Genomic DNA, 14014 nt, shown 5'->3' with positions numbered 1-14014 from the left:
TTATTGTATTGTATGCAGTTCTTGTATATTAAATGCATTTATGGTCTGTTGTATTACATGTATGCAACACTTGTTTATTACGTGCATATATAATATGTTGTATTACGTATATGCATCAGTTAGCTATTACGTATATGCAACACTAATCTGTTACCTATATATACAGAGTATGTTGTATTACATATATGTAACACTTACATATTTCATGCATATGAAGTCTATTGTGTTACATATATGCAGCACTTGTCTGTTACACGATATGTAATATGTTGTGTTACATCTATATAGTAGTTGCCAATAACATACATATGCAGTATGTTGTATTGCATATATGCAGTATGTTGTATTGCCAATAACATATATATGCAGTATGTTGTATTGCATATATGCAGCACTTATAATTGATTGGATTTGGGTGTGTTTGTTAAGAAGCATATGGAATGTTTCAGGGTATTGTGTTACCTACATGCATATATCAGCTGCTAAATACATATGGACTATGTTGTATTACATATATGCACTTATGCGATATACATAATAATATTAATATTGCAGAACCCCAAAACACAACTGGTTCATAATCCTTCAATTTTTCTCATCAAAACTGCCAATAGATTAACGAAATTGATATACACATACTCATAATCATTAACCGACTCTCAATCAACCTTCAAGTTCATCAATATAACTCTAATTTTGACGTTTTCTGCCCAATTTTGACTGATGACGAACTCAAGTTCTTAGATCTGAAAATTTGCTGACCAAAACTTGAAATTGAGCATTCAATTTGTTCCATAACATCTCGAAAGCATTACTATATCATCAATCTCTCATCAACTCAAACGAATATCAGACCTTAGTAATCAATTTATGAAGACGTATGATGAACACGGTCATTGGGGAAGCTGTGGATTATTGATATTTAGAATGCATTTTTACAAAAATAACCCTCTACTTATGAGTTCTTTAGTTCTCTCCCTAACAAGAAGTTCTCTCTTGATCCTTCCCCTATATATATATATATATAGGGGAAGGATCAAGAGAGAACTCCTTGTTAGGGAGAGAACTAGAGAACTCATAAGTAGAGGGTTATTTTTGTAAATTGCTCCAATATAGAACCTGCCCTACGTCTTATCTGTTTTACCCAAATTCCCCTGTACAACAATCACAATAGAAACCCTAATTCAACATAAATTAGCACCTGCAAATCACAAATCATGACAACTCGGTTATCCTAATCCCTAATCAACGATTATTTCAATAGTTTAACATGTCAATTGCAGGTTTTGTAATCTGATTGTTTCACTACTAAATCGATTAGGTGTTGCTTCTCCTGAGTGTTCTACAAGCAAAATTGACATTGTAATTCCAGAAATACGCGAATCTAGGTTAAAATCAATTGCTACTCGATGAAGGAATCTAATTTTGTTTGATATGAGTGTTCATCCAGTTTCATCTGTTGATATTGATTCATTATCTGTATATTCTATTGCAATCTGGTGGATTTGATCAACAAGGTAACATTTTGTAATATGCTACATATATGTAATATAACGTTAAGTAGTACATATATGTAATATAATGTATTCAAGTAATATATATTACCTGCATACAGATGCAAACCCTTGGAATATATTATTGAACAAGTTTGTGATGAGACGTCACTTTGTGCTTATAATTTGTCCTCGTTCGTCTGATATTATGACTGTCAGTCACAACTTTTTTTCAGGTAAAGTAGTTTGATTTGTTTTTTCTTTCTGTCTTCCGTGAGTTCTTTATTTGTTGTAGTTGCAGAGGCATGTAATTAAATGGTTTAGAAGTTGTGTTTTTCCTTTTGTGTGTAGTTGTTTGTTGTTGTTGATGGTGGTTTACATATTGCATACTAGGTGTTCGAATAAATGTCCTTTTGGTTTTTTGTTATTGAAGCATGAGTTTTGGAGTTGTTTTAATTGTTGTTGCCATTTTTTTAATGATTTTGCCAAAGCATGTTACAGAGAAAATGTGTTTTTTCGTTTATGTATCGTTTTTTGTAATCGATGACGGTGGTTTACGAACTTCACACCAAGTGTGCGACTAAATGTATGGTATTTTTTTTGTTATTGAAGCGTGCGCTTTGGAGGTATTTTTGACTGCATGTACCCTTTTTAACTTATTTTGCATATGCATGTTGCAAATGTAAAACTTTTTAATGTATTATAACCCGTGTTTTATACATGTAACATCATAGATAGTGAGTTAGTTTATGGATTGCATACAAGATGTTCACCAAGTCATTTATTTTGTTATTTAAGCGTATGTTTTGGAGTTTTTTTACTGGTCATACCCTTTTTTATTATTCGCAGATGCATGTTGCAAAAGCATGTATAACATCGTATATAATGAGTTGTTCTTTGTTGTTGTAGACCCTTGATTTTAGGAATATTTTTTTTTACATTTTCGCGTACCAGGTGTTCGAGTTGCAGCATTTTACAAGTCTTGGCTACGCAATAATCAGCATAGAAAACGAGAACATGTGCAGCGATGCGTGGGTAAAAACACTAGTTAATAGTTTATTACTCGAAGTGAAGACCATGTATAGTTTGATCAGAATGTTCCATTGAACTCCTATGTTGATGTTGCTTCAAGTTTCTATAAACTCAGCCTGTAATCTCTTGCATTTATTTGAGGCTGAACAACAAGGTAGCATCTTATATCTATTGAAATTAGCTAATGTTGAAGAACAATCCAACAAGCAAATCGTGTACTACACACGTGTAATACTGAGACTTTTGTACATCTATTGTCATGTGATTATTACAAAAATGTAATATTACTTTTATGTTTATTTCATAAATGTTGCATTTTGTTATATTAACTTTTTAACCCAATTGATTTCATCTGTTTATATTACTAAAATATTTTACAATTCTAATGGTATCTTTGTTGCAAATTGATGGTGTCGATCAACAATGTAAAATCTTATTTTGTAAACTACATATATGCAATATAATTTAACACATACTTAGTATATATGAAATTAACTTGTATTTTGGTTAGAACAATTATTACTCCAGAAAAATACCATATTTTGATTGAACAGAATGCCCAACCGAGTCCAACATACATTACACATATGCAATATAACTACGGCTGCCTTGTCGGGACGTATGTGTATGTCAACTTTGATGTGCCGACAAATACATGAATAAAAATGCGAGATTTTCAGTATTTAATGGTGTAATCATGCCTGAATCATGATTATTAATCAAATCACAACCTACATTCAACCTTATATGTTTGTATTACACATACGTAGTGTATGCTTTAAATAGTCCATGTGCATTTTGACATTGTATATCAACACCTAGTTATAAGTTAAAGCAAACTAATAATTTTAATATGTGATACAACAGTTATACAACAGTTATACGTGTATACAATAGTAATATATATGCGTAATTAGTGCTGCATATATGTAATACACCATGACTATATATAATTAAAGTACTACATATATGTAATAGAATTATATAATCATATTTAATTGTTTAAAATAATATACGTAACGAAAGTACTGAATGTATGCGATCACAATACGACATACATGTAATGTAATCATAACTTATTTAAACCATACATTCAAATGTATTATATTACATGTATGTAGTATGCCAAAACAAATGTTGCATTAATATTATCATCACAATAATTAACACCGCTATATGAAAGTACCATAATATTCATATTGTCATAACACGTCCGATTCTAAATCCTAACCCTTTAACAACATCTAATGGTTTTTTTGACATCACATTAACACCGTCATGCAGCTGACATAGAGGTGGAATAGTTCATATTTCAAATTAAGCATATATTTTTTCACGCCTTTGGTTTTTTAAACTCCAATTATTTTCTAACAGCGGTTTTTTTTATTGATGTCTCCTTTGCTTTGTGTTCTCCATCACCTGTTTATAAATTAAAATCTATAAGTTAACATTAGTACAATAGGGTCGATCCGAAATTAACCAAAGAATTAACAATTTTACCTGCTCCCGGGTCCGCCTTATAGTGTACATGTTATTTGTCAGTCTTCAGTGCTAGGCAGTTCGGTCTCAAGCTTAATTCAGGTATCAACCCATGCAAATACACAAAAAAAACACATGCTCCTTCACTATCACATTATTTGGTCTGAGAAAGATGATGTGTTTTAACATTATGAAGCAAAATTAACATGACAGGGTATTATGATTCAAGAACCAACAACACGAGTTCATTTAGACATTTCATCAAACAGTTGGAGGGCATACCAAATCAAAAGATTAATTAAGCCTATAGTGCTCGGTTAAGCACCAAAATTGAACAATCATAATGCAAGATAACTGAAATTAATGAGTTCATTTAACAGACTCTATATTTAACTAATAGATTAGTGTTGCATATACGTAATAGATAACTATGTAATAGATCATACATGTGATGCATATATGTAATATAATAGACCACATATTCATTTAATAAACAAGCATATATATATGTAATACATCATACTACATATATGTGTATAATATACAACTGCTGCATATATGTAATTTAAATGGCTGCATATGTTGATTAATAGATAGGTGATGATCGGTTATGCACTGACTATGTGTAATACTTAGCAAATCAAGTAAAATACACAAATTAACTGATATCAATACGTATATCATTCATAGCTTAATCAGTGTACAAATTAATGTTCGTCGACACCCTATTACTACATTCAACGCAACATATATACAATATAACTAAATATATATAGTATTCGATTAAACATGTAAGACACCGAAATTGATATCAATATTTGATAATTCATATATGCTCGTTCATAACTTTCAGAAAAAAACAGAGCATCCACACTATATGCATGTAATGCACCTATTTGACACTCATAACATGTGAATCTAACTACTACGAGCATGTGCCTTTTAGAATTCTTCAATTTTCTGCTTGATTTCGTGATTGATTGGACGAATTAGATGATCGAACGACCAACACCTAATTGATACTCATAATGTTTGAAGTCAACGACAATCTGAACTATGTATATCTAATGCATATATGCAGTACATCATAATTACATGTATGCATTGTATCAGCACTGCATATACGTGTATTACATCAGTAATACATATATGTAATACTTGAAAAATCTTGTACAAATATATTAACCAGTCAATATGTGTAACGTTCTACAAGTTAATGTTCAACTATGCTATATTATTATTCTATTAAACAAAAAAGCAAAAACAGAGCCTACTAGATTGGTGTACAATAAAACCAATCAACACTTAAATTTGGGAAATCGATGGTTGTGATCGTTTACCTGATTGTTTTCTTCATATTCATGCCTGATTTTGCAGCCAATTTGGATGAACCAGACGATCGATTGATGAAAATTTGAAACCCTAGATCTGGGAATAAGTTAATCGACGTGAGTTAGAAGAGGGAAAAAAGAAACACTTGTAATTTCTTAATACCAATATTACCTTCCCTCATTAAAAAAGACCCAACAATTTGTATTTTTCCCTTTCCTTTTTTAAGCCTTTGGTATAATAAAATCAATGGTGTTAAGAGAGTTCTCTAGTTCTCTCTTTAAAAGGAGTTCTCTCTAGATCTCACCCCTATATATATATAATATACATTCATAGTTATATTTAAACTATATATTTATAAATCTATATACCTTTTCAATTTAACCCAATATAATGTTTTTATGAACAAGTATTTAAACTAAAAATTGTCTTTTTTATTTGTTTAAGCAAACCGATCATCAAAACAAGTTTTTCGTTTAATATATAATTTTAATGGTGTTTTATTGTTTATAAATGTGTATGTATATGCAAGTTGTAAAAATATTTTAAATTGTTTATTATTATTATTATTTATTAAACTTTTATAAAAGTAACATATATTTAAAACTTTATCGATCCCCAAATCGTTATAAACCCATCATGTTATGTCTTTTTCGTTTATTTCATTTAGATGTTCATTTTAATTGTACTTTTATAATTAGGACTTATCGTCGAGACTCATTATGAAACTAACTAACGTTTGTTAGCCTTTGAGTGACCATTAAGAGGCTACCTCTTAATGGTTAAGAGGTAACCTTAAGTCTGAATGGTTAAGAGGCTACCTCTTAATGGTTACCTCTTAAACATTAAGAGGTTATGAACCATTAATGGCCATTAAAAGACCACCAAACAACCTACCTTATCTTTAAGGTGAGTAATCATATTCTCTTTCTCTATTTTGGGGGGCGTTATACGCATTAAATTAATATTATTACACTATTATATTCAAGCACAATTCCATTATTTGCGTGGTTGTGATATTTCTCGATTAACTGTTGATTGCTATATGATTTATGTTTTTACTGCTTTTATGATTGGTTGGTATCTCATCCCCATAGTATGATATACGCCGTCGAAGTAACTCGATACTCTTAGATTCGAGGGGAAATGGCACTTTTACTTTATGTTGTTTATAGGTTGCGAATCCGTCAGAGTAGACATGTCCGTAATCTAGTGGCATGATCGAAAAAACACATATACTTGTTTAAGTTAATTGATGCTATTCACATACGCAATCAATTGTTTATTTTCTCATTACTATTATTATTATTATTATTATTATTATTATTATTATTATAATATTAAAATTAACCTATGGTTACTCGCTCAACATGTGTTATTGACAAATTATTTTTACGCGTAATGCTGGTTATTATAAAAAGTGATTTAAAGTGAAGACATAGATTTGGACTTTAGGCTGAAAAATCATAAAGTGTAAATGTTGTATATATTTCTTTATCATTTGAATTGTTTGTGTACGATTGTTGTGAATAAATAAATTTAGATATTGACGCTTTATTATTTTAGTGTTTTTGAGCTATGATACAAATATTGTCACACCCCGATATGTTTAGCCATTAGATTGGGGTGTGGCTCATGGGGTTACAGTGAATCCGTGATAATGAATTTTGAGATAATAAAGATTAAAGATAGAAAGTTGGTTAATGGTGGTGAACTTTCTGTCTTGTACTAATGTCAAATTACCCATCTTATGAAGGTGAACTTTCTGATTAAAACAAGACCCGACCTATGAAAGAATATGTTGAAAGTAGATAAAAATAAGCAGTCATCAAGTTCAGAGGTTGAAATTAGATCAAGAAAGTAGTCATGAGTCACCTTTGCGTTTGTAATTTGTCACATTCAAACACCACACTCTGATTGCACATAAGTTTATCGCATGAAAATCTAGCCATCTAGGTGTTACATAAACAACCCAATAAGATTATACATATTATCATATTATTATTACTATTATTTAAGTGTAATAATATACATTACTAATAATCAATTTATTACAATTACTATTTAGAAGAAGAATTATATTCGATAAAATATTAAATTCAAATAAATGTTATGATAAATAACTTGTTGCAAGGTGATTTAGCGTTTGAATGTGATGCGATCCTAGCTTCCGTCGTAATTTCTCACTGCCAACATAGACGACGTTGTCTCCCTTACGATTTCGCCTCCTCCTCTTCTACTCGAGAGCGACATGATGAAAGAACACGGTATAACCAAAATAAATCGAACCAAAATAAAGAACCCCGAAAAAACGTGTTCAGTGCTAGCGAGTCACAAAGTTTGTTTTACTACTTCATTTTGGAGGTCGAGGTGACTAAGATAGAAGAGGTGCTTGTGGTGGTGGAAATAGAGATGGAGGAACACATTTAGAACGTCATAAAAGGGCATGAAACTCATTTCAGATTTTCTTTTTTTACGAAAAATATTGGTTTTAAAAAGGGAATATCTCATAGAATAGTAACCAAGTTTCAAAAGTGTTTCAATTAGATCATTTATGCATATTTTTCCCAAATTGAGTCACTAAATTTTCAAATAAAGTCTCACCAATTTTTTTGTGTGTCAAGAAAGAAATGGAGAATAAGATATGAAAGTCGGAATTTGCAATATATGTAGTTAAATTTAGAAAAACGTTAATTATATTAAAATTCAAAAAAAATAAAATAAAATTAACATCGCCACTCAACGTCAACATTAAAAAAAAATAAAAAGATTTCCTACATGAAACAAAAAAGAGAAATGCTAAAAATACATGTTAAAACTTTTAATTTAATTTAATAAAAAAGTCAAGTGACTTAATTAAAATACTTTTTAAAATTAAGTTAACTAATTAAAACACTTTTTAAGATTTGTATTTAATTACACCCAAAAGTGAAAATTGAGTGATGGACCCATACCAAAAAAGTGAGAAGGCCCTTCTGTAACAATTATCTTAATTTGAGCGACTTGCTAACCAAGCCACAGATAGATCCTTTTTCTCTAGGGCTCGTTCATACTAGAAATTATTTTGCATTCGATTGAACCTAAAAATGGTAAGTAGTTTTACGAGAGAGATTGTAATTCAACAATCGGAATCCTGTGCTGACGTTTGTTTACTTTGTTCAGGACGGAGGTGGCAGCTTGGACGCTCAAATAGAGTCGTTGTTGAATGTGGAGAAGCAGATGAGACTTAACGGCGATGTCGCCGGTACAAAGAAGGCTGCCATTGATATTCTTCAACTCTGCTTCCAGAATCGGGCCTGGAAAACCTTGAATGATCAGATTGTTGTGCTGTCCAAGCGCCGTGGTCAGTTGAAGCAGGTCAACCTCATGCTTTCAGTTTCACATTTCGATTTAACTTGCTTCTATATTATATGCACTTTGGTGAACCTGAAATTAGGTGGTTTTGGTTCTCGAAAACTATGCAGTTAATGCCGTAAACAATCGGATATCGCTCTAGGACCGATACCGATAATTTTAATACCATGTAGATTTATATATATATAACAACATAACACTAACAATTGTAGCAAGTAGGAACTCTGATTAAGACCTAAAACACTAATAGCAGCAATAAGAAAAAGACGAATGGAAGAACTAAGAATGTACTGATATATTAGGAAAATTGGTGATATATCGGTCAGTATTGCCGATATTATCGGTACCTATATTATGACTGATTTTGATTGATATTTCGCATGGGGACCGATAACCGGTATTGACTGCATAACTGGCAAATTAGTATTGTAGGATCTTGTTTATGAATACTTTTAAGAATATAGTTTTTGTGTATAAGCAGAGGCATTGTGTTTGTAACTAAAGCATACTGTTTAGGTAGACTGCAGTTGTTCTCTTTTAGTTGATTATTATTCCCTTAGCATGTGGATAGTTGCAACTGTTACTGGTTTTCATGACCATAATTGTAGTTTGTATATAAGTTACTTTTGGGTAGTATGGAGTATGGACTATGGTTGTTGTTCAACCGCTTTAAGAAATCATTCTGTGTATGCTTGGAAGGACTGTCGGGGGTTTGTAAAGCTGTAGGCATTGAGTCTATTATCTTGATTAGATATCAGGACTAGGGAACTTGATTCATGTTAAAGAACTGCTATAATTGACTATTGGATGATTGACAATGTCCGACTATGGATCACTGCTTGTGGAGTTTGAACTCTTTGGCATTTAGTGTTTCTTATAACAGAGTCTTCTAGAATGGATGAATTATTTGACTAATTAGTTGGACCAACCATTAATGATTCTATGGGAGTGCTCTTTTAAAATCCTTCTCTGATGAGGAGCTGACCTAAGAGTTAGCAGACTCTGACCTGGTCTAGCTTGACAAGGGAAAACTAGCAGAAAAGGCCCAAAATTAAAAAAAAATGTATAACTTGGGTTACGAGTGAAATTACGGGGTCCATTACCACTTTACCAGTCAACAGAAAGGTCTTAACGAGCCGGACCTTGTGGCAAACCAAGGCAGTTTGGCCCAGCTGTCAGACTCAAATGTCACCATTTTGGGCTCCAATTTCGCCATTAAAAACTTTCCCAATTTTTGCAATCTGTAAAACTTTACTTATTTAGCTTCACATGTTTTCTCATCGAATCGCATAATTTACATTTTTATTTTAGGAAAAAAATGTTATAGATGAATGGAACTCACAACTGTTACGATCCTATTTGTTTTCTTTATATTTTCTTGTACCGGGAAAAGTCAAAACTGAACTTCAGTGTAGCTAGTAGAGGTGCATCAATGCTTTCTCTAGGTTTTTGGGCCCCATCTTATCTTACTCGTTAGTTGGGTTATGTTGATATTATAAGTAATTAAGTAGCTGGTGTTGTCAGTCGATTTTCTGTTTATCTGTACAGTAATTTTTTCTCACCAGTTAAGTAGATTATAATTAAGAAAAATGAAAACAAGTCTTAGGAGGGTGTTTAGATACTCAAACCAGATTAATTGATTGACATGTGATATCGCATTCATTTGTTAAGCTTTTTTGTTTGTATTTGTACATATCATACAATTGCTTTGTCTACTATTCTAACACTTTCTATTTTTTTTATCTTATTTCTACAATTAAGGCTGTTACCGCTATGGTGCAACAAGCAATGCAATATATTGACCAGACTCCAGATATTGAAACTACGATTGAACTCATTAAAACACTTAACAGTGTATCTGCTGGGAAGGTAATCTTTTTGTCTTGTTGAATGTTGATATGAATGTTAACATGTTTTTCAACTTTTGCTTGTTTTATAGGCTTATAGTTTATTAATTCATCTTTGGGTCTTTGATTGTCAGATATATGTTGAAATCGAGAGAGCCCGATTGATCAAGAGGCTAGCTAAGATTAAGGAGGAACAAGGGCAAATAGCCGAGGCTGCTGATTTAATGCAGGAGATTGCGGTCAGTTGTAATTTTTAATTTGTTTTTATCTAGGTTTGTGAATGACTGGAACAACACAAACATGGTGTGTTCATGTTCGTCTGTTTAACTTCAACCGAACAAATGATTGAATACGAACAAATAAATGAACAAGGTTTTCTTGTTCATGTTCGTCCACAAAGATATGTATGTGTTCGTGTTCGTGTTTGGATGCTCATTATTAGTATAAATGAATGGTTTACGAATGTTAACAAACATAAACGAAGTAACATAACTGAACATAGATGTATGAACATAACAGAGCAAACAACATTAAAAAAGTAAACGTGGACATAATTCTGTAGACCATATAAATTATGAAACTAACTAATTGTAATGGGCCTAAATATATTTAAATGAGTCTAAAACGATGTAAACTAGCGAACATAAATAACGTGCAAAAACAAATATAAACGGATTTTAATGAACGGATGTGTTTAAGTTCACGAACATAAAAGAACAAACGAGGCATGTGTTCATTTTGTTCGTTTAACTAGATGAACAAGATGTTTTGTTCATCTTCGTTCTTTATTAAATATACGAACTTCTTGCCGAACGGTTCATGAAGGGTTCACTGAATCTTTGGTTCATTTACATGTCTACTTTTGTCTGCTATTTGTATCTTTCGTTTTGAAACTTTGTACTATATGCTTATATTTTAACCATATATCACAGGTGGAAACTTTTGGTGCGATGGCAAAAACCGAAAAGATAGCATTCATTCTTGAACAAGTAAGCAACTTTATTAATATTTTGAAGTTTATAAGTTATTATTTGGAACAAGATAATGATACCGTGAGTTTAGGTTCGTTTATGTCTGGATCGCCAAGATTATGTGCGCGCACAAATTCTTTCTAGAAAGATTAGCCCACGCGTTTTTGATGCTGATACTTCGAAAGAAAAGAAAAAGCCAAAAGAAGGCGATAGCATTGTTGAAGAAGCCCCTGCTGATATACCATCTTTGCTGGAACTAAAACGAATTTATTATGAACTCATGATTCGGTATGTTATCTTTCATCACTTCTACTTTTGATGTTTGATATTGAAATATTTATCGGCATGGTTCGTTTATGTTTGTTTGTTAAAACATTTATCGGACAGACGGACGGTTCATGAACACATACTCCAAGGAACTTTTTGTTCATGTTCGTTCATTTAAGGAAATGATTTTGTTTGTGTTCATTCATTGATTTCATAAACGAACACGAACGAAAATAAACCGAACATGAAGCAAAACAGATGAACACAAATGGACATGTATTAGCTTGAAAAATTAAAAACAATCTTAAGCTCAGGTATTAGACAAAATCACCCAAAATTTATATTAAGTCAAGTACTTGACATAATTATCTGAGAATTGTTCCACATAATATTTATAAACGTTGGCAAACTGGTAAAAAAAAATATAGAAAGTTAAATAGTGTTTGGATAATAAAAATTATGTTATATAATGTATAAAAACCTTTAATGGTTGAACAAAATAAACGAATGGTCGAACATAAACAAACGAACATTCAGGAACAAACACTAACTTACACAATTGAATGAACACGACCTCTGTTTATGTTCCTTCATTTAATTAATTGAATGGAATTTCGTGTTTATGTTTGTTCATTTATTAAACAACGTAAATGAACTTCCCGTATTGTATAAACAAATCAAGGTGGCAAACTAGTAAAATATAAAAAGTTAAATAGTGTTTAGATAATAAAAAACTATATTATATACTATATAAAAACCTTTAGTGGTCGAACATAAACAAACGGAGATTCAGGAACCAGTCATTAACGTACACAATTGAAAGAACGCGACCTCTGTTCATGTTCCTTCATTTAATTAATCGAACGGAATTTCTTGTTTATATTTGATCATTTATTAAATAACGTAAATAACTTCCCATTGGATGGTTTGCTGAACGTTCGGTTTGTTACGGCCCTAGATTTATCATAAATAAATAGTTAGCTATTTGGGCGTATTAAGAATTTAGATCATTTAATAAATATACGTTTAATTACCGGTGAATCTATGCAGATACTACTCTCACAGCAATGAATATCTTGAAATATGTCGGTGTTACAAATCAATATACGAGATCCCGTCTGTCAAAGAAGATTCTTCTAAGTGGATCCCGGTAAACAGTCTTTTCAGTTTGTTAAGCTTATTACTTTATTTATTATTTGAGATGTTTAATTCATTGGTTATTAGGTATTGAGAAAAATCTGCTGGTATTTAGTACTGGCACCACATGATCCTATGCAGTCAAGTCTTTTAAACTCTACTTTGGATGATAAAAATCTATCTGAAATCCTTCATTTCAGGTACTGAGATTACTTTTCTACCCTTTGTTTTTTAAGGTGGCAATTTTGACCCGTTTCAATAAATGTGTTGATGGTTGGTTACTTGTTTATGTGGTTTCTAAGATCACTTTTAAAGCAACTGATCACGATGGAGGTGATTCAATGGACTGCTTTGTGGAACACATTTAAGGACGAGTTTGAGAACGAAAAAAATATGTTAGGTGGATCATTGGGAGACAAAGCTGCTGATGATTTGAAGGAGAGAGTTATTGAGCATGTAATTATTATACTCTCATTTTTTTATATTATTTTTTTACCTCTTTTTTAACCCATATGTTTATTATTTCTCAGAACATTCTTGTTGTTTCAAAGTACTATGCAAGGATTACGGTAAAACGACTGGCGGAGCTTCTGTGTCTTACGGTCGAGGTTTGTTATTTATTTAAATGTATAGACAGAATATAATTTAATATTTTAGTTTTAATGTATATTGTAAATGTGTGTTTAGGAAACTGAAAAACATTTATCTGATATGGTGGTATCAAAAGCACTGGTGGCAAAGGTAGACCGGCCTATGGGGATAGTCAACTTTCAGTCGGTTAAGGATAGCAACGATATTTTGAACTCATGGGCTATTAACTTGGAGAAGCTACTTGACCTTGTTGAGAAAAGTTGCCACCAAGTTCACAAGGAAACCATGGTTCATAAAGCTGCCCTCAACCCATGAAAACGGATCACAAATTCTGTTTTCTAATGCTAAAGTTTGTAGGAATGTCGGGTTTGGTTTGTTTCATAGACGTGGTTAATCGTTTAATTTGTTTTGGTTAGAAATGCAATATCTGTATGGCTATTTTTGTTTTGACGACTTTGTTAGCAATACCATGTTTGCGGGTAATTAACGACATAATGTTGGTAGTTCTATCCAA

The 14014-nt window shown here is 31.7% G+C and overlaps 1 protein-coding gene across 1 annotated transcript; it reads left to right on the top strand.

Annotated features, from left to right (window-relative positions):
• The first annotated feature begins 8495 nt into the window (after positions 1–8495).
• On the top strand, positions 8496–14014 carry LOC143624156 (26S proteasome non-ATPase regulatory subunit 12 homolog A-like). The gene is made up of 10 exons (XM_077094883.1): positions 8496–8690; positions 10449–10556; positions 10669–10773; positions 11467–11523; positions 11597–11793; positions 12823–12922; positions 12997–13109; positions 13212–13365; positions 13440–13517; positions 13597–14014. The coding sequence occupies exons 1-10, from the start codon at positions 8553–8555 to the stop codon at positions 13813–13815; spliced, it is 1269 nt and encodes a 422-aa protein (XP_076950998.1). The 5' UTR covers positions 8496–8552; the 3' UTR covers positions 13816–14014.

Source organism: Bidens hawaiensis, unplaced genomic scaffold (assembly GCF_021521415.1).
Source record: "Bidens hawaiensis isolate Kalapana, Puna unplaced genomic scaffold, B.hawaiensis_p1.1 tig00003698_1, whole genome shotgun sequence".
NCBI classification, from domain to species: domain Eukaryota; kingdom Viridiplantae; phylum Streptophyta; class Magnoliopsida; order Asterales; family Asteraceae; genus Bidens; species Bidens hawaiensis.
Note: the sequence above shows the minus strand (reverse complement) of the source record. Positions and strands in the feature narration are given on the sequence as shown.